Source organism: Hemiscyllium ocellatum, chromosome 1 (assembly GCF_020745735.1).
Source record: "Hemiscyllium ocellatum isolate sHemOce1 chromosome 1, sHemOce1.pat.X.cur, whole genome shotgun sequence".
In the NCBI taxonomy this organism is placed as follows: domain Eukaryota; kingdom Metazoa; phylum Chordata; class Chondrichthyes; order Orectolobiformes; family Hemiscylliidae; genus Hemiscyllium; species Hemiscyllium ocellatum.
In genome coordinates this window covers 48,927,742-48,948,886 of record NC_083401.1, presented here as the reverse complement: position 1 = coordinate 48,948,886, position 21,145 = coordinate 48,927,742, and the positions used below count along the sequence as shown (strand labels likewise).

The window sequence follows — 21,145 nt, the reverse complement described above, 5'->3', positions numbered from 1 at the left end:
CTTTCCCTTCATTTAAGGGTTGTTTGTGTATATATAGTTACATGTTTTGTATTATATAGAGGGGTAAACATTTATATATTCATATACAAACTGTGTGTTAACCAATTTTGCATCTTAATTGAATGAGTTTTGTTTTGTAATAAATCAATAATAATTCAGTGATGGATCTTTTCAACCTAAGTCCACGACAGAGCAAGTACACAATGCTGGAATCTGTGCAAAAATATTTTTATTTTAATTCTGACCCTATGGAGTAATAATTGTTGAGAGTGTGGTGCTGGAAAAGCACAGCAGCCAGGCAGCATCTGAGGAGCAGGAGCATCAATGTTTCGGGCATGAGCCTTTCATCAGGGGTCATGCTGAGCTGCTGTGCCTTCTCAGCACCACACTCTTGACTCCGATCTCTAGAAATTGTAGACCTCACTTTTCTCTGAAATGACAGACTTCTTCCATCTCTGTCATAATATATGAACAAATGTATGGGTTTCCTCCGGGTGCTCTGGTTTCTTCCCACAGTCCAAAAATGTGTAGGTTAGGTGAATTGGCCATGCTAAAAAAATTGCCCATAGTATTCAGGGATGTGTAGGTTAAGTGCATTAGCTGGAGGAATATAAAATAATGGGGTAGGGGAATGGGTCTGGGCGGGGTACTCTTTGGGGAGTTGGTGTGGACTTGTTGGGCCAAATGGCCTGGTTCCACTCTGTAGGCATTCTGTGATTCTGAAATATTAAAGGAAGAGATCACAATGAAGACGGAAAACCTGTTTTGATTGTTTTTTCCCCATCTCACAGCAAGTTGCTGCCCTAGCTTAGGTAATCTTACAAAGCTGAGACTTTCCTGTACATTATGTCTTCTTTCTACACTGCCACTGCACTTCAAATTGAGTCAGCAGGGAAACTTTCAATCCTGTCCATTGTCAATATGCAGCATAGAACAAAGACTGATGATCATGTTACAGGGTATATTTACAACAGACATTATAACTTACCACAGACAGCACTGAAATTATAAACTTCAAGTTGCACCCAGAGACTAAATTCAAAAAAGCAGCCACTGTTCACTCTGCAGATGTACCACCCGGTATCATTTACAGAAACTGGATTAATCACAAGCTCTGGGGTATTGCCATTTGGAATCTGTGTCAAAGAGCAGAAAAAAAATTCATCTAATTCCAAAAATATCTATCAACTTTTACAGATATTCAATTGATTGCATCACGTCCATCACCATCCATTCACTCACTTCTCATTATATGATAGTTAAGATTTTTGCATGTTTTGGATTTTATTTAGTGTTACATATTCTTCTTGCTAAACAGTGGGATAGATGAGGATATAGCATGTCATGTGTGTTTTGAGGTTTCTTTACATTGCAATGAGTCATGGAGGCAGTGCAAAGAAGGGTCTGAAAACCATAAAACCATAGACAGTGGAGCAGAAGTGGCCTATTGTATCCATTCAATGAAATCATGGCTGATCTAAGAATTTAAAAATCCACTTTCAGGCCATTTTCCCATAACCCTCAACTCCATTAGAATTAGAAATCTGTCTATCTCAGACATGAATATACTTAATGACCCAGCCTCTATACATCTCTGTGGTAAAGTATTCCACAGATTCACAACACTCATGAAAAATTCCACCTTATCTCTGTTTTAAATGGGAGACTCCTTTCTCTGAGATTACTCCTCCTTGTCCTAGATTCTCCCACGGGGGGAAACAAACTGTTCACATTAATGCTATTGTGTCCCTTAAGAATCTAACATATTTCAATTAGATCACCTCCCATTCTCCCAGAACCCAGTGAGTACAGACTTAACCCACTCAATCTTTTCTCAAAGGAAAATGCCTTCAAAAGCTGGGATAAACCTAGTGAACTTTCTCTGGATTGCCAGCAAAGCCAGTACTTTTTTATCCCCTTAGATAAAGGGACCAAAACTCTTCACAGTTGTCCAGCTGTGTTCTGACCAGGCCTTGTACAATTTTAGTAAGTACTCCTGATTTTTATTTTCCATTCCCTTTGAACGAAAGCCATTTGCCTTCCCTATTAGCCCTTGAACTTGGATACTAGCTTTTAATGATTCAAACAAGAGGCCTCTAAAGTTCCTCTGTACAGCAGCTTTCTACATTTATTCACCAGTTAAATAATATTCAGTTCTTCAATTCTACCTAGCAAAGTGCATGACCTCCCACTTTACCACATTATATTCCATCTACACAGTTAACTGGTCTTTATCCCTCTGTATACTCATTGTATCATCCTTACCACTTGTCTTTCCATCTCCATTTCCTGTCACCTGCAAACTAGGTGATACTTCTGCCATCCAAGTTATGAATATATATTGTAAATAATTGAGTACTGATTCCTGTGGCACACCACTAGTTGCTGTTTGCCACCCTGAAAATACTTCCTATCTCTAATTGCCCATGAGAAGGTAGTGTGAGCTGCCATCATGAACCATTGCAATTCATCCAATGCAGACTGTTAGACAGTGCGAATAGGAAGGCAATTCCAGGATTTGGATGCAGCAACAGTAAAAGAACAGCAATGTAGTTTCAAGGCAGGCTACTGTAGGTGGCTTGGCTACTGTACCTTGGGTGAAGTAGAGAATGAATGTTTACAATTTGACGGATGGCATGACAGTCAAGTAAAAACTTTGACATGGATGGTGTCAAGCTTAGAGTTTTGTGGTAGCTGCCATTATCTAGGCAAGTGCAGAAGATCCTATTACACTTTGACTTGTGCCTAGTAGATGATGGAGGACAGACTTTGGGAGTCAGGCTTACTTGCCTTGGAATTCTCAACCTCCGACTTACTTTGTAACCATCGATTTATACGGCTAGTCCATTTCAATTCCTGGTCAATGGTAACTTCCAGGATATTGGTTGTGGGGGCATTCAGTGATGGTAAAGCCATTAGATGTTAAGGGAAGATGGTTAGATTCCCTCAAGTTACAAATATTGTTACCTGGCACTTGTTTAGCACCATTGTTATTTGCCACTATCAATCAAAGCCTGAATGTTGTCCAGGTCTTGCTGTGTATGGACAGGGACCTCATCAATATCTGAAAAGTTGGGAATGGTATTCAATCTTCAGCAAACATCATCCCCTACTTCTGATCTTTTGATGGAGCGAGGATCATTGATGAAAGGACTGAAGATGGTTGGGCTATGACTAATATCCTGGGGAACTCCTACATAGATGGCCAAGGACTGAGATGATTTGCAACTAACAACCAGGTATGCTACGGATGATTCTAACCAGTTTTCCTCTGATTCCCATTGACTACAATTTCACCACAGCTATACCAATGCAACACTTGGTCAAATGTCATGATGTCACTTTTAGTCATTGTTATACCCTCCTCTTGCATTCAGCTGTTTTGAAAAAATATGAAGTTGAATTAAATTGAATGATGCAACTACTGGGAAGACTATTCTGTCCATTACCTCAACATCCTTTCGAAACCACTGATATTCAACATTCGGATTCCCTGCAGCTTGGCAAAAGAGTCTCACTGCCTGACCAGCCAGTACAGCCTGGGAAACAGGCTGGATCACTATCTTCAATGAAGCTGAAATAAAAAGACATCATAAATGAAAGAAAACTATCATTAAAAATGTACTAGAACACTAATTAGACAAAGTAACCTGTTTCCTAAATTAAGATTTTTGCAATACTGAGAGACTTATCCATGCTCACACCAAAAGATTTGAAGTTACTTCTGAAGCAGCATTAATGGGCTTTCATTCTTGTAATCATTCCTGACAGTTTACTTCTATTAATTGAATTCTTTTTCTGCGCCTTTACTTTCTTATACTATTGATGTCAATCATAGACTCTGAAGTAATAAATACACAGAACAGATGTATAATTGCTAAATGAATGGCAATAGCGAAAGCATAATTAGGAGACCACATATTCCCTGGAAATTAATTGCATAACTGGGATGTTGGAACAGAGAGATCTGGAATACATTTACAGTGATTAAAAGAAGTAGCTGTGCAGGTTAATAATTATATGAAACAAGCTTGAAAATCCACTGGAGTTCATTTACATAAGGATAAATTGAAAAGTAATAAAGGTTACATGAGAACTGTACAGAACTTTGGTTGGACTACAACTGGAGCCCTGGGAAGCATTCTGATCTCTATATTATAGAAATGGATCTAAATATACCTAAGAATTATGAGAATGATATCAGAATTGAGACACTATACCTATCAGCAAAGAGTGAACGGACTGGGGCTCTTTTCTCTAGATACAGAAGACTGAAGGGTGACTTCGATTATAAAAAAAATTTGGTTAAGGTAGTCAGAGAAAAGATACTCTCACCCACGTGTACAACATCAGAGCCAGGGGCCTCAAATGTAAGGTAACCAGTGGAAAAATGCTTAAACTCTGCAACACTTAGAATGTGGAACTCACGATGACAGGAAGTGGTTAAGGTGAACAGCAGAGGAAGGAAAAACATGACAGTGAAATGAAAAGAAGGATGCGGTTAGATGAAAAAAATGGGGCTAAATGAAAAAGAACGTAAGAAGTCTAATATGAAGCATAAACACCAGCATGAATTTATGGACCAAATTGCCTGATTCAGTGCTGTAAACACTTTGCAATAGGTGACCCAGCAGGCCAATCTTCAATAGGTGCAACATTGAAAGGAAGCCCTGAAGCAGTTACAGTAAACAACTAATAGCTATTTTGTACTTTAGGCTCCCACCATTCACCAGGATGCCAGTTGTTACGATAGATTCCCCCACTCATAAGATCTAAATCTGAACTACACAGGCATGGCCAGACGTCATAGAGTCAGAGAGATGTAATGCACAGAAAAAGACCCTTCAGTCCAACTCTTTCCCCTCTCACCCTAAACCTACACCCTCTAGTTCTGGACTCCTCCACCCCAGGACATTACTTTGTTTATTTATCCTATCCATGCCCCCATGATTTTTTAAATCTCTATAAGGCCACCCTCAGCCTCTAATGCTCCAGTCAAGTGGAGAACAGAAATGTGGAAGTGTGAAGATTTTTCCACTCTGGATGGACTTTGCAATGGTGAATTTCACAAGCACCTTCGGGATGAATCTCAACCTCCAAAACAGGTACACAGCTCAGATCAGTTAAATACTTTAAATATTGAAACAAAAAGCTAAAACAAACACCCTTTCCATCGTCAAAACTTCCATTTTAAACTGAGGCACAATGGGAGGCAAGTAACCAACCCCTCACATAAGGTGAATCGTCCATTTAAATATTTTGATAATGCTGCATGTCTTTTTGTTTAACCGTTATATTAATTTTTACCTCAAGCCACTTCAGGAAATCTGGCAAGTTAACAGTGTTGTGGTCGGGTTGAATAAGGGCAGGGCCTTTACAGCACAGCTTGTGGTCCAAGAGGATGGGTGTACTTTCTACAAGCCCAATCTATTACTCAGTAACCACAATCCAGTTGCTCCCAGGAATCCCTTTGTGCTTCCCCAGACCAAGAACCATTTCTTCACATCCCCCCAATAATATCTGCCCCCTTACCCTCCCCCATCAACTCCTCCAAGCCGGGGCCACAATTTGACCTTCCACAAGAAGCACTGGCATAGAGTCTTAGAGATGTACAGCATGGAAACAGACCGTTCGGTCCAACCCGTCCATGCCAACCAGATATCCCAATCCAATCCAGTCCCACCTGCCAGCACTCGGCCTATATCGCTCCAAACCCTTCCTATTCATATATCCATCCAAATGCCTCTTAAATGTTGCAATTGTACCAGCCTCCACCACTTCCTCTGGCAGCTCATTCCATACCCGTACCACCCTCTGTGTGAAAAAGTTGCCGCTTAGGTCTCTTTTATATCTTTCCCCTCTCACCCTAAACCTATGTCCTCTAGTTCTGGACTCCCCGACCCCAGAGAAAAGACTTTATCTATTTATCCTATCCATGCCCCTCATCAGATGGGGTGGGGAGGGAAATATATCTCTGCTGGTGGGGTCTGACTGTTGATGGTGGAAATGGCGGAGGATGACACGTTATATCTGGACAATGGTGTGGTGGAAGGTGAGGACCGGGCGGGTTCTGTCCTTGTCATGGCTGGGGGGGTGGGGTTCAAGGACAGAGGTGTGGGAGATGCGCTGGAGGGTATCGTTGATCACATTGGAGGGGAAATTGCAGTCCTTGAGGTAGGACACCATCTGGGACGTCCTGGAGTAGAACTGCTCCTCCTGGGAGCAGATATGGCAGAAGCAGAGGAATTGGGAGTAGGGGATCGCATGTTTACAGGAGGTACAGGGGAAGTATAGTCCAGGTAGCTGTGGGAGTCGGTTGGTTTGAAGTAGATGTCTGGAGATGGAGAGGCCCAGGGAGGGGTGGGAGGTGCCCAAGATGGTCCAGGTGAACTTGAGGTTGGGGTGGAAGGTATTGGTGAGGTTGATGAACTATTTAACCTCCTCTATCCATTAACCTATTTCCCTTATCCATGCCCCTCATGATTTTATAAACTTCTATAAGGTCATCCCTCAGCCTCCAACGCTCCAGGGAAAACAGCCCCAGCCTGTTCAGCCTCTCCCTGTAGCTCAAATCCTCCAACCCTGGCAACATCCTTGTAAATCTTTTCTGAACCCTTTCTCCGATTGGAAGGAGACCAGAATTGCACGCAATATTCCAACAGTGGCCTAAACAATGTCCTGTACAGCTGCAACATGACCTCCCAACTTCTGTACTCAATGTTCTGACCAATAAAGGAAAGCATACCAAATGCTTCTTCACTATCCTATCTACCTGTGACTCCACTTTCAAGGAGCTATGATCCTGTACTCCAATGTCTCTTTGTTCAGCAACACTCCCTAGGACTTTATAATATATAAGTGTATCAGTCCTGCTAAGATTTGTATTCCCAAATGCAGCACCTCACATTTATCTGAATTAAATTCCATCTGCCATTCTCAGCCCATTGGTCCATCTGGTCAAGATCCTGTTGTAATCTGCAGTAACCCTCTTTGCTGTCCACTACACCTCCAATTTTGGTGTCATCGGCAAACTTACTAACTGTACCTCTCATGCTCGCATCCAAATCATTTATATAAATGACCAATTTTTCCTCCCAACCCCAGTTATGGCCAACAATTGCTCCCCACCTCAGCATCAGCATTCCCCATGACCACCGTGACTCTTACCCTTAACTCCAATCACATCAGTCTCGCATTAATCAAATCTCTTCCAAATACCACTCACAACCACAATAATGCACTCTAACCATCATCGACATGACTACATCCACCCTCTTCTGATCACCGTCCTGCTCTGACCTCTCCTAATCCGCCCAATTGCTTCCCAGCCAACCTGGCTGTGACGTTCTGTTGCAGTGTTCCTAAGCTGACATGCCTCCCCCTATTAGTAGGTGACTGTGATTAGGAAAACTACAGCAAAATTGTTCAAGATATTCACCAGTTAAATACTGTTGGACATTCAGGAAACTCATACTTCTGCATTCCCCAAACTTAAAATAATGTCCCCGCATGGAACATGCCCGAGGCAAAAATCCAGTCTTGCCTGTTAAATGCCCAGCAGCAAAGTAGAATACATTCCATTTGAAAGTAAATGATCTGATTAAATTTTATATGCAAAATCTGCAGTTCTCCCCTTAAGAATGGCTGGTTAAGCCAGTCAGTGCTGTGTGGCAATGAACTGAGCCTATGTGGCACACAATACTTTGAAATAACTTTGGGACTTTTAATGTACAAATCCAGATTTGACACAAGTTGAAAGTGCCCTCCCGCCCAAACAGGTGAATGGTCTGGTCACCCATTGAGACCAAGGATCAGAAGTCCCAGCTTCTATATCATGTATGGGAACGAGCAACTGGTGTGGTGCCCATTCAACTCCCTGTTATCCTCTTCCTATCAGTCAGTCTCGAAAATGGGAACGAGTTTATTATGTTAAAAACAGAACTGGTTAACAAATGTCCATAAACAAAAGGTCATTTAACCTAACCTGAGGATCTCAGCAGCTGAAAGGCCTCAGTCTGTCCCATAACTTGAAGGAAGTCCAACAGATCTTTCACAGTCACACCCCGGTTGCCCATCACATGGAGCAAACTCCGGCTGGGGCTTCCTTCTGGATCCAGGACCTTCAATGAGCATTTATCTAGGTCCTCTGAACTGTTTAAAAATATAAAAAATGCATCTTTCAGATTACTGGATCACCAAGAAATTCGCTCTTAATCGTTACAAAGCATTTAAATTAGAAAAAATACTCATTTGGAAATGAACTGGGAAGCTTAGCAAAACTTTTTAAACCAAAAAAACCAAGTCAAGTAAAGCAATTTGTCATGATATCTTGGTTGCTTCTTGAAGACATTTAGATTTAATTGATTCAAAGTAATTCATCAGAATTTCCATTGAATCAATTAATTCTAAATGTATTCAAGAAACAACCAAGATATTTCTACAAAAGAATAGGGGAATTATGGTTCAAATCAATCCACCATTTGCTGAATTGTTGGGTCAAGTAACCTCTTTTTTTCTCAATTAAGGATCAAATGTTTGTTGCATAAGCACTGTGTCAGAGAGTGCACTTACAATCCAGGTTTCTCGATCAACACTTGCACCTCTGCCCGAAAGACAGTTTCTCCTAAATAGACAAAGGCCTATCTGAAACAAAATCTACCCACAGAATTTTCCCAGCCCCTGAATGACACATACAATGATGAGACAGTTGGGAAAATATGACAAGAATTGATAAATGAAATTTCCAGAGTTGAGTAGAATAAGTCAAATTTTCTGCATAAGGTTTTAACAGTTTGGTGAGATTCTTGCTGGTGAGTGGTGTGCAGCCCCTTTACATATATTAACATCTCATTATTTCCTAACCTCACCTCATTTACAGGTAGGTTGCTGGTCTCCCAGGCAATGGAGAGAGACGAGAGACATGAAATTCCTGACACGAAATTCATAGCAGTTAACAAGCAGCTGCAGCTCATTGGCACCTTTTCTGGGCATCCACTTTTGCCTGCATTCCTCAATATCTCAAACTACCCTGCATGGGCAGCAAACACCTGTACCCTCCATCGACTGATGTGGGCACCAACCTTGTTACATCATCATGGTACATTGGGGGCTCACTTGTAATAGTTTACTGAAGTTCACACTAAGTGAGGCCATATAGCTGCTTCAAGGTTCACTGTAAGACTGTACTGATGTTTTGGAAGTCATTTGGAAGTGACGGATCTTGGAGCATCGTATACCAATAAAGAAAATTACAGGCAAATTTGTAGTTCAGTACTTCAATACCACACCTTACAACTCACCGACACCTTGTGACCGCAAGATATCATCATCCAGGGAAAGCCTGACAGTCTTAAAGATGTTGCGAAGAAGAATTAATTGATTTTTATTCTTACAGAGACAAACCTGATGTATTACAAATGTTTTCAATTGCAAAGAAGTCCTAATACTGAAAGAATGATGCCAAGATTGCATGTCCATGTTATACTGGGTACACATGGTTATTGGTTGCACAACACAATTAGCAAGTTAACCTCTGCACTGGCCAGTAAGGAGGAAGCAGAATATTCAACAACTCATGAATGCATGTGAGAGATTCAAATGTATCAATCCCAATAGTGGAGACAGCCTTCACATCCACACAATGTTTCATATACTGCTGGGACAAAATTATAAACAGACCTATTCACAGTGCAATGAGAAGATTGTATCCCTGTGACATATTATTTCTCTAAAAATTTCCCATTGTCCAGTGACTCTGCAACTTAACAAGCGTGATCATTGTCGATACGATGAGCATTCTTTTCAATCCATCTGTTTCAACATTTGTGCATTGAATGGGAGTGACCCATATCACATCATTGCCCCATTAAATTGTAGGAAAGCATATGATACATACCATTGAATGAATTATCAGTACTTGCTGACAACAAAGCCAGATTGTTGCATTGCATTGCTACATTTTTGTGCAATAAAGAGATTACCATCCCCAGCATAATTTACACTACCAATACAAGTGCAAACGACCTTGCCTCCAACCAATTTTCTAATTATTTGAGACACAGGCAGCCCTTGCTCCCATCTTGAAGTAAAGAGATATATGTAGTGGTGATTCCCCAACCTCAGACTGAGGCTCAGGTTCAAGTTCCACCTGCTCCAGAGGTATATAATAACATCTCTAAACACCTTGGTTAGAAAAATAGATTCATAAAAAATATAAAGGTTTAAGTCCCAATTGCTTCAGAAGTGTCATAACACATTAGTTGACTAAAATGACACAAGCTCCTACAGTACAGTACAGTAGTCCTACCTCTAAACCAGAAGGTAGATTTAAGCTCCATCTGCTCTGGAGGCATGTCATAACATGTCCATACACCAAAAACAAGAGATTTACAACAAATGAGTAGTAAGGGAACAATTGCGCTGGACGATTGGTCTGAGACAGAAAAACAAAACAAAACTCATAGCTCTTCAAACCTGTGGACAATTACTAGATGACGACCAGCTGTTAAAACATCCAAAATGTTCAATAAAATTTGAAATGTTTTTCTTGTAAACACTTTTCTAACCTGCTGATGTTACTTGAATTGCATACCTGAGCCTACGTACAACCACTTGGATAACCTTTGTCTTTGGAAGCAGAGGAATGTGTTTACCTCATCATTTGCATTTTGTTTTATTCACTCACGGGATGAGGGCGTCATTAGCTAGGCCAGCATTTATTGCTTGTCTCTAATTGCCCAGAGGGCAGTTAAGAGCCAACCACACTGCTGTGGGTCTGGAGTCCATGTAGTCCAGACCAGGTAAGGATGGCAGATTTCCTTCCCTAAAGGATATTAGTGAATCAGATGGGTTCTTCCTGACATTCAACGATGGATTTATGGTCATCATTGGACACAGTTCTAGATTTTTATTGAATTCAAATTCCAATGGGATTCAAATCTGGTTCCTCAGAATATTATCTGGGTTTCTAGATTAATAGTCCAGTGACAATACCACTAGGCCACCAGTTGCCCAGTAGTATACCTTTAAGTTACATGCCCATAATATTAGCTGAAAACGTGTTGATGGAAAAGTGCAGCAGGTCAGGCAGCATCCAAGGAGCAGGCGAATCGATGTTTTGGGCATGAGCCCTTCTTCAGGAATCATTCCTGAAGAAGGGCTCATGCCCTAAACGTCGATTCTCCTGCTCCTTGGATGCTGCCTGACCTGCTGCACTTTTCCAGCAACACATTTTCAGCTCTGATCTCCAGCATCTGCAGTCCTCACTTTCTCCTGCTCGTAATATTATCACTGTAAGAATGAGACCTGTGGGTATAAGGGTCTCATGTGAAGCAGGATATGCCATTAAAAGCATGCTGCTCTGTTGTAATCTATTAACTTAATATTCATCTAGCCAATTAGATATGCTTGTGAATTTATTGTTTGTATCAGATACTTGAATAAAGAGCCAGAAAGGTCTACAGCACAGAGAAAAGACGCTTTGGCTGATTGAGTCTGTGCCAGTCAGAAAAAAAGACACAACTTCTAATCCTATTTTTCATCACTCAGCCTTGTATAACTTGGTATTGTAAGTGTACATCGGAATACTTCCTAAATGTCATGAGAGTTTTTGCCTCTACCACTCTTATAGGCAATGCATTCCAGATCCCCAACATCCTCTGAGTGAAAAAGAAACTTCCTCACATCTCTTTTTTTCCCCAAAGTGGAGTCATAGGTAGATAGGATAGTGAAGAAGGCATTTGGGTATGCTTTCTTTTATTGTTCACAGTATTGAGTACAGGAGTTGAGAGGTCATGTTGCAGGTGTACAGGACATTGGTTAGGCCACTGTTGGAATATTGCGTGCAATTCTGGTCTCCTTCCTATTGGAAAGATGTTGTGAAACTAGAAAGGGATCAAAAAAGATTTACAAGGAGGTTGCCAGGATTTGAGGATTTGAGCTATAAGGAGAGGCTGAACAGGCTGGGGCTGTTTTCCCTGGAGTGTTAGAGGCTGAGTGGTGACCTTATAGAGGTTTACAAAATTATGAGGGGCATGGATAGGATAAATAGGCAAAGTCTTTTCCCTGGGGTTGGGGAGTCCAGAACAAGAGGGCATAGGTTTAGGGTGAGAGGGGAAAGATATAAAAGAGACCTAAGGGGCAATTTTTTCACGCAGAGGATGGTATATGTATGGAATGAGCTGCCAGAGGAAATGGTAGAGGCTGGTACAATTGCAACATTTAAGAGGCATTTGGATGGGTATATGAATAGGAAGGGTTTGGAGGGATATGGGCCGGGGACTAGAATGGGTTGGGATATCTGGCCGGCATGGACAGGTCATACTGAAGAGTCTGTTTCCATGCTATACATCTCTATCACTCTATGACTCTTCAAAAGCCCTTGCACCTTCCCATAAATCTATACCCATTGGTCATTGATCCCTCCACCAAGATGAAGTTTCTTCCCATCTAACTGTCTATGCCCTCACATTTTATACAATCATGACCTCACTTAATCTCCTCTGCTTAAAGGAAAACAACCTGAGTCTTTCCACTTCTCATCATTACTAGAACTGTCCAGTCTAGGGAACTTTCTGGTAAATCACCTCTGTACCCTCTCCACTATAAACACATCCTCCCTACTAAAGTGGATTCCAGAACTGCTCTAGCTGTGGCCCAACCAAGTTTTTTAAACAGTTACTTACCTCAAAATAAAACAAAAAAGTGCAGATGTTGGAGATCTGAAACAAACCAACTCAGAAATTGCTGGAGAAACTCTACAGGACTGGCAGCATCAATGCAGAGAAACAGAGTTAATGTTTGAGTCCTGTGACCCTTCTTCAGATTTGATAGCATCTGGGAAAAGGTGGCATTTATGCTGATGACAGAGGGTTGGGAGGAATAGGAGTAAACGGATAGGTAGAGAGAGAGCCCAGACAGGAAGAACAAAAAAAGAGGCAGACAAATGGATTGTTGGAGATCCTCTCCAACTTAAAATGGATTGTTGATACTAAACCAGGGAAGAGGAGAAATTGGAGAGTGATAATGGAGACTATGAATATTTGAAAATTGATTGACCGTGTTGAAAGTAACCCATTTCATGACAGGACCTGTCATGGGATGTTCATGCTCTGAAATTGTTACTCAATGTTGCATTAATCCAGCAACTTCTGTTTGTGTTTGTTCCAGCATAACCTCCCTGATTTTAAATTCTATGGTTCAGCTAATAAAATCAAGAATCCCATTTGTCTTCTTATTCATTTTGTCTCCCTGGTTGGCCACCTAAACGACTGGTGGACATGCACACCAAGGTCCCTCTGATCCTTACTGCTTCCCAGGGTCCTACATCATGTATTCCCTTGCCTTGTTTGTCCTGCCCAAGCGCATTCCCTCACGTTTACCCAGATTGATTTCTACTTTCCAGGGATAAGACCATCTGACTATCTTATCCATAGCCTGCCAGACTACTCAGAACTTCCTCTCTGACTATAGTAATTTCTTTAAGTATATCACAGTCCTTTACCCTAAATTCTCTACCCAAATCATCGCTGTCTCTAGCGAACACCAAAGTATTCATTTAGAATCTTTCCTACATCCTCTGGCTCAAATTACTGCTAAGGTCCTTCATGAGCCCTACTTTTTCCCTTGTTTTTCTTTACCTGTAATGTACTTGTGAAACAACCTAGGTAAAATAAAGGAAAATTCTGTCATTATTTTATCATGCCCCACTTTTTTCTCCTAATTTCTATTTTAAGTTTTCCCTTGCGCATGTTGTACTCCTTTAGGGCTAATGCTATTTTGAATACTTAGTGTCTGCCAATAGCCTTCCTTTTTCTCTTTATCCAATCCTTAATATCCAGGGTTCACAGGATTTGTTGGTTTCACCCTTTGCCATGATTGGAACATGTTGGGCCTGTATTCTCTCTGTTTTCTTTTTTATTGTGTCCCACTGCTTTAAGACAAATTTACGCAACAGTACCTGCTCCCAGTAGACCCTAGCTAACTCATGCCTGATCTTATTAGAAATGGTCTTCCCCAGTTTAGAGCTTCAAATTGTCCTTTTCTGTAACAGTCTTGAATATGACGGAGTTATGATTGCTTTCTGCAAAATGCTTCCTCACTGATGCATCAATTACTTGCCTGGCTTCGTTACCTAAGATTAAGTCCAGTACTGCCCCTCTCTGTTATGGCCTTCTATATATCGGTTTAAAAGGAATATATTGAAAGAATTCTGCTCTCTCTAAACCTTTCACACTATGACTACCATATCTAATTTGGGGACGTTAAAACCACTGAATAATCACGATCCTACTACGTTTACACTTCTCTGAAATTTACCTACATATCTGCTCTTCAATTTTTCTCAGATGGTTAGGGGGCCTAGAGTACACTTCTGCAATGTGATTGCTGCTTTTTGCTTTCTACGTTCTACCCACGTGGCTTCATTTGAGGTGCCTTCTAAAGTGTCATCCTTCCTTAGTGCTGTAATTGATTCCCATATCAAAACTGCAATATCCTCTCTTCCTTTATCTCCTTCCCTCTCTCGCCTGACGTTCCCATATCCTGGAATTTGGAACTGCCAATCCTGCCCTCTTCAAAGCACATCTCAGTGATAACAATGAGCTCATACCACCAAGTTTTAACTTGTGCCCTCAACTTATCTATCTTGTTCATCAGACTTCTTGCACTAAAAGAAATACCATCCAAAATTGCCAAACTCTGTGTAATTTGGAGTCAGCGGTGCAGTGATAATGTCATAGCACTCGTAATCCAGAATCCCGGGTTAATATTCTAATGTTCTGGCTTGAATCCCACTGTGGCAGATGGTGAAGTCTGAATTTAATTTTAAAAACCTGGAATAAAGAGCTTGCCTAATGGCAATCTGCTGACTGTCATAAAAACACATTTGGTTCACTAAGTTTCCCTTTGAGAAAGAAAATGTGCCATCTTTACGTAGTCTGGTCTATATGCGATTCTAGATCCATTGCAATGTGGTTGCCTCTCAAAAAATGAAGGCAATTAGGGTTGGGCAGTAAATACTGGCCTAGCCAGTGACACCCATATTGGCATGAACTAAAACAGAAAGTATATTCTGTGAACAAACAGGTTGTAAATTTGCTTGTTGAGCTGGTAGGTTTGTCCTCAGACAAACCTAGGTAACATCAGTGAGCCTGAAGCACTGGTGTTCTGTCCGGCTTTGTGATTATGTGCCTTGGTCTCTCAAAGTGGGTGATATCATTTCCGGTTCTTTTTCTCAGAGGTTGGTAAATGGGGTCCAAATTGATGTGTTTATTGATGGAGTTCCGGTTTGAATGCCAGGCCTCTAGGAATTCTTGTTTGTGTCTTTGTTTAGCCTGTCCCAGGATGGATGTGTTGTCCCAGTCAAAGGAGTGTCCTTCATTCATATGTAAGGATACTAGTGAAAGTTGGTCATGTCTTTTGCCACCAGGATACACAAGCACCAACTAGCCACCAAAAGATATGACCAACTATCAATAAACACATCAATTTGGACCCCATTTACCAACCTCTGAGAAAAAGAATCAGAAATGATATCACCCAGCACAACAGAGCAAGACTCATAAACAGAAAGTGGGACAGAACACCAGCGCTTCAACAGAGGCTCACTGACGATGTTACCCAGCATGGTGACGGAACATCTGAGAACATACCTACCATCTCAGCGAGCAAACTCAGAACCTGAACCTTAACCTGAGCTACAAATTTTCTCAAATATCTGTGAATGAATAATTTAAAAAAAGAGGGTACTGAATGAATAATTTTTAAAAAAAGAGGTAAAATACTCCATTTGGAGACAAAACACATGAAAATCTACCTCTCTGCTGCATTCACTTCTTCACCGTTCCCAGGTTTTCCTTTCTTTCTAAATCAGAATTTTTATCCAGGTAAAGAAGGATTCCTGGTTTACTTGTACAAACTAAACATCGACAGGGTTCCTGAGAACAGTAAACTTCACACAAAGGCAGATGTGAAGGCTCAGACATCACTTTCTAGTATTTAATCCTTTAAATCTTTTAAGTCAGTTTAATTGTACCCAACACTAATTATTCGCATATAATTTCAATGCTCATGGCATTAAAGTAAGTAAGTGTGGATTAGAGAATTAGAACTATGATGCCGCAGCCCAAAACTCTGACTTACACTTTCGTCAAGAAGGGCTTCACGTTGCACCTCCCGAATTTACATTTGAAATTAAAATAAAAATTCTTAACTTGCATAGCTTCACACTAATGACGGTTTATTAGGAAATTTGCTCCAAGTGAGGAGAGAAAAAAACTATCAGAGCAAGTTCCAGTTTTTCTAATTCTTTCACAAGATTTGGGCAGGATCAGCATTTATTGCCAATCCATACTGACCTTAAGCATGTGATACTGAGCCACCCTTTGAACAGTCCTTCTGACATAGATAACTCTGTGCTTTTAAGGACAGAAACTTTTGGCCAAGTGACAGTGAAGAAATGACCATATAGTCTAAGTCAGGATGTTATAAAACTTTGAGGTGGGGGGGTGGGGGTCTGCGGTTTGTAGGTGGTGGTGCTATCCCATGCCTGCTGCCCATGATCTTCCATCTGGTACACTTGAAGAACTTAGGATCATTCAGGAGGCAGAGTCTGTGATAGATAAGAGTTGCAGGGAAGTAGTAACTCCTAGGCACAATGAAAGCTGGGTAACTGTTAGAAGGGGGAAAAAAAACAGTCAATGCAGGGATGCCTTGTGGTGGTTCCCCTGAAAAACATGTATATTGTTTTAGACACTTTTGGAGGGGGACGACTTACCAGGGGCATTCACTGGGATCAGGAGTCTGTCCCTGTTGCACAGAAGGGAAAGGGGAAAGGAGGAGACTGTTAGTCATTGGGGACTCAATAGTTAGAGGGTCAGATAGAAGGTTTGCTGGGAACGAAAGAGACTCACAGTTAGTGAGTCTCTTTCAGGTGCCTCCCAGGTGCCAGGGTTCGTGATGTCTCCAATCGTGTCTTTGGGGTCCTGAAGGGAGAGGGTGACCAGCTTCAAGTCATGGTCCACATAGGTACCAACAAAACAGGTATAAAGAGGGATAGGGATGTAAGGCAATATTTAAGGGAGTTAGGGTGGAAGCTGAGAGTCAGAACAAACAATGTTGTTATCTCTGGATTGTTACCCGTGCTACATGATAGCGAAGCAAGGAATAGGGAAAGACATCAGCTAAACGTGTGGCTGCAGGGATGGTGCAGGAGGGAGGGTTTCAGGTTCTTGGATAATTGGGGTTCATTCTGGGGAAGGCCGGACCTCTATAAACAGGACAGTCTTCACTTGAACCACAGGGGTACTAATATCCTGGGTGGGAAATTTGCTAGTGCTATTCGGGTGCATTTAAACTAGCTCAGCAGGGGGATGGGAACTTGTGGTGTAGTTCCAGAGCACAGGAGGATGAGAGCAGGGAGGACATGGACAGGCTTTCATAGTCAGCAAGTTAGTTTGAAGTATGTCTACATCAACGCCAGGAGTATCTAGAATAATGTTGGGGAGCTTGCAGCATGGATAGGTACCTGGAACTTTGACACTGTGGCCATTTCTGAGACATGGATAGAGCAAGGTCAGGAATGGATGTTGCAGGTTCCAGGGTTTTAGACCTTTCATTAAGATCAGAGAAGGTAGTAAAAAGGGGGAGGTGTGGCTTTGTTAGTCAAGGACGGTAGAACTGTGGCTGAAAGAACTTTTGATGAGGACTCGTCTACTGAGGTGGTGTGTGCTGAGGTTAGAAACAGGAGAGGCAAGGTCACACTGCTTGGAGATTTTTTCAGCCTCCGCAATGTTCCAGGGATGTGGAGGAGAGGATTGGCAAATTGATTTTGGGCAGGAGTGAAAGGAACAGGGTGGTCATTTTGGGGGACTTTAACTTACCCAACATTGACTGGAAATGCTATGATTCTAGTACGCTGTGTGGGTCAACTGTTTGCAGGCAGGTTTCCTGACGCAGTATGTCAAAGGGACAACAAGAGGGGAGGCCACACTGGATCTGGTGCTTGGTAATGAACCAGGCCAGGTGTTTGATTTAGTGATAGGTGAGCACTTTAGAGAGACTGACCATAATTCAGTTACATTTAGTTTAGTGATGGAAGGTGTAAGGTACATGCTACAGAGTAAGAGTTATAGATGGGGGGAAGGGCAATTATAATGCAATTAGGCAAGACGTAGGAAGCATAGAATTGGGCAGAAAAATGCAGGGATGGGGGCAATCAAAATGTGGAGCTGGTTTAAGGAACAGATATTGCATGTCTGTGATAGGTATGTCCTTGTTAGGCAGGGAGAAAGTGATAAGGTAAGGGAAACCATGGATTACTAAAGAAATTGCATCCCTTGTTAAGTGGAAAAGAGAGGCTTATTGACGTTGAGGTGAGATGGTTCAGATGAGGCGATGGAGAGTTACAGATCAGCTCGGAAGGATTTAAAGAGAGAGTTAAGAAGAGCAAGCAGGGGACTTGAGCAGTCTTTAGCAAATAGAATAAAAGGAGAACCCTAAAGCTTTCTATCGATATATGAGGAATAAAAGGATGCCAAGGGTAGAAATAGGGCCTGTCAATGACAGAGTGGGAAGTTGTGTGTGTAACCTGTGAAGATCGGAGAGGTGCTAAATGAATACTCCTCATCTTTTTTCACTCAGGAAAAGGAGAATATTGTAGAGGATAAGACAGAGATACAGCCTATTAGACTTGACAGGATTGAGGTGGGTAAGGAGATGGTGTTATCACTTCTAGAAGGCGTGAAAGTAGATACATCCCCTGGGAAGCTAGGGGTGGAGATGGCCGAGCCTTTGGCCTTGATCTTTGAGTCGTCATTGGCTACACATTTAGTACCTGAGGATTGCAAATGTTGTGTCCTTGTTCAGGAAGGGAGGCAGAGATGACCCAGGTAATTATAGACCAGTGAACCTGACATCTGTTGTAGGAAAGGTTTTGGAAAGGATTATGAGATAGGATTTATAATCACCCAGCAAGCAACAATTTAATTGGAAATAGTCAACTTGGATTTATCAAGAGCAGGACATGTCTTATTGAGTTTTTTGAGAAAGTGATCAAGCATGTAGATGTGGGTAGGGCAGTTTATGTTGTGTATATGGACTTCAGTAAAGCCTTTGAAAAGATTCCACATGGTAGGCTATTGGAGAAAATGCTGAGGCATAGAAAGAAAGGTGATTTAGCAGTTTGGATTAGCAACTGGCTTTCTGTAAGAAGGCAACGGGTGGTGGTTGATAGAAAATATTCAGCCTGGAGTCCGGTTACTAGTGGTGTTCCACAAGGATCTGTTTTGGGAGCATTGCTGTTTGTCATTTTTATAAATGACTCGGATGTAGGCATAGGTGGATAGGTTAGTGAGTTTGCAGATGACACTAAAGTCGGTGGAGTGGTGGACAGTGTGGAAGAATGTTGCTGGATGCAGGGTGATACACTGCAGAATTGGACTGCAAGGTGGAAAGTTGAGTTCAATGCAGATAATTGTGAGGTGATTCACTTTGGGAAGAATAACAGGAAGGCAGAATACTGGGCCAATGGAAAGATTCTTGGTGGCATGGATGTGCAGAGGGATCTTGGTGTCCATGTACATAGATTCCTGAAAGTTGCCACCAAGATTGATAGTGATGTTAAGAAGGCGTATAGTGTATTAGGTTTTATTTGTAGAGGAATGGAGTTCCGGAGCCGTGATGTCATGCTGCAACTGTACAAAACGCTAGTGTGGCCTTACTTGGGGTATTGTGTACAGTTCTGTTTGCCCCATTACAGAAAGGATTTGGAAACATGTGAAAAGGTGCAGAGGAGATTTACCAGAATGTTGCCTGGTCTGGAGTGAAGGTCTGATGAAGAAAGGTTGGGGGACTTGGTCTCTTCACATTGAAAAGAAGAAGGCTAAGAGGGGATTTAGTTGAGACATACAAGATGATCAGAGGATTAGATAGGATGAACAGTGAAAGTCTTTTTCCGAGGATGATGAAAGCTGCTATTACGAGAGGGCATAGCTGCAAATCGAGGGGTGATAGATTAAAGACAGATGTCAGAGGCAGGTTCTTTACTCAGAGTGGTAACGGCATGGAATGCCCTGCTTGCCAATGTAGTTAACTCAACCACATTAAGGGCATTTAAACAGTCCTTGGATAAGTATATGGATGATGATGGGATAGTGTAGGGGGATGGGCTTAGATTTGTTGTACCAAGCTGTGAACTTCGAGGGCTGAAGGGCCTGTTCTGCACTGTAATATTCTATGTTCTATGTTCTTAGACGGTCCATACTACTGCCACTGCATGCCAATGGTGGAGGGAATGAGGGTTTATAATGATGAATAGGATGCCAATTAAATTATTGCTGTGATATTGTTGAGCTTCTTAAGTGTTATTGCATTAAAGGTGAAACGAATGTGTATATCACAGCAAGTATACTCTATGCATTTCCCCTCACATAACGCACAAAAAACTCCCTTTTACATCTAAAATGTTATAACTTGTTATGCAATGTGGTTTGCAATAAGGTCTATAGAACCGTACAATACAAAGATTATCACAGGATAAGAGAGTTTGCCCAAGTTAGTCACAGAAAAAATAATTCTTAGTTTTCTAATTGGGCAACCATCTTTATCTTATATGCAAATGCTCTGGTGTTGAACATGATATTTCAGTGCTGGAGTCTCAGCTCTGATGTTGAGCAGCAGGGATGGTGTCAATCACTGGAAAGGGGCACTGAGGTAGCAGCCATGGCACAGCACTAATGTTCATGATTAGAAGGAGCAAACTATGGCTGCCTTCATTATAACGCTCAGTACCTTGTAATGGAGATTTAAATGAAACTTTAAAATATACTACAAATCAGATCTGATGAAGAGATTTTTCTTTGAACTTTCTAAAAAGTAAAGATATCACAGCGTTTTGTTGAGGCATGTTTCTTTGAATAGCGTGAACCTAATGCCTTGCTTTCATTTTATCAGTCTCCCACTGACATACCTTCCATTGTTTTCATATTTCCAGCATGAAATAATAGAAGGCTTTACTGACTAACGAACAGTCTGAGGATCCACTAAGAACATGGTAATGGCCATCTTTGCCCAGCTGTTATAGAGTGGATAGGGATTCAGGAGATGACACACTATGGATGAACCAGACAGAGATATCACTTGTTTCTTT

At 41.5% G+C, this 21,145-nt stretch overlaps 1 protein-coding gene across 2 annotated transcripts in view; it reads right to left on the bottom strand.

Moving 5' to 3' along the window:
- LOC132834096 (mucosa-associated lymphoid tissue lymphoma translocation protein 1-like) overlaps nucleotides 1-21,145 on the bottom strand; it is a 98,445-nt gene that overhangs the window by 70,439 nt on the left and 6,861 nt on the right. For both annotated transcript variants that reach the window (XM_060852775.1, XM_060852859.1), the window contains exons 2-4: nucleotides 7,985-8,151; nucleotides 3,450-3,574; nucleotides 989-1,136 (exon numbers count right to left, since the gene is read on the bottom strand). In XM_060852775.1, the coding sequence (XP_060708758.1) occupies nucleotides 989-1,136; nucleotides 3,450-3,574; nucleotides 7,985-8,151 (440 nt within the window). The remainder of the gene's footprint in view (nucleotides 1-988; nucleotides 1,137-3,449; nucleotides 3,575-7,984; nucleotides 8,152-21,145) is intronic.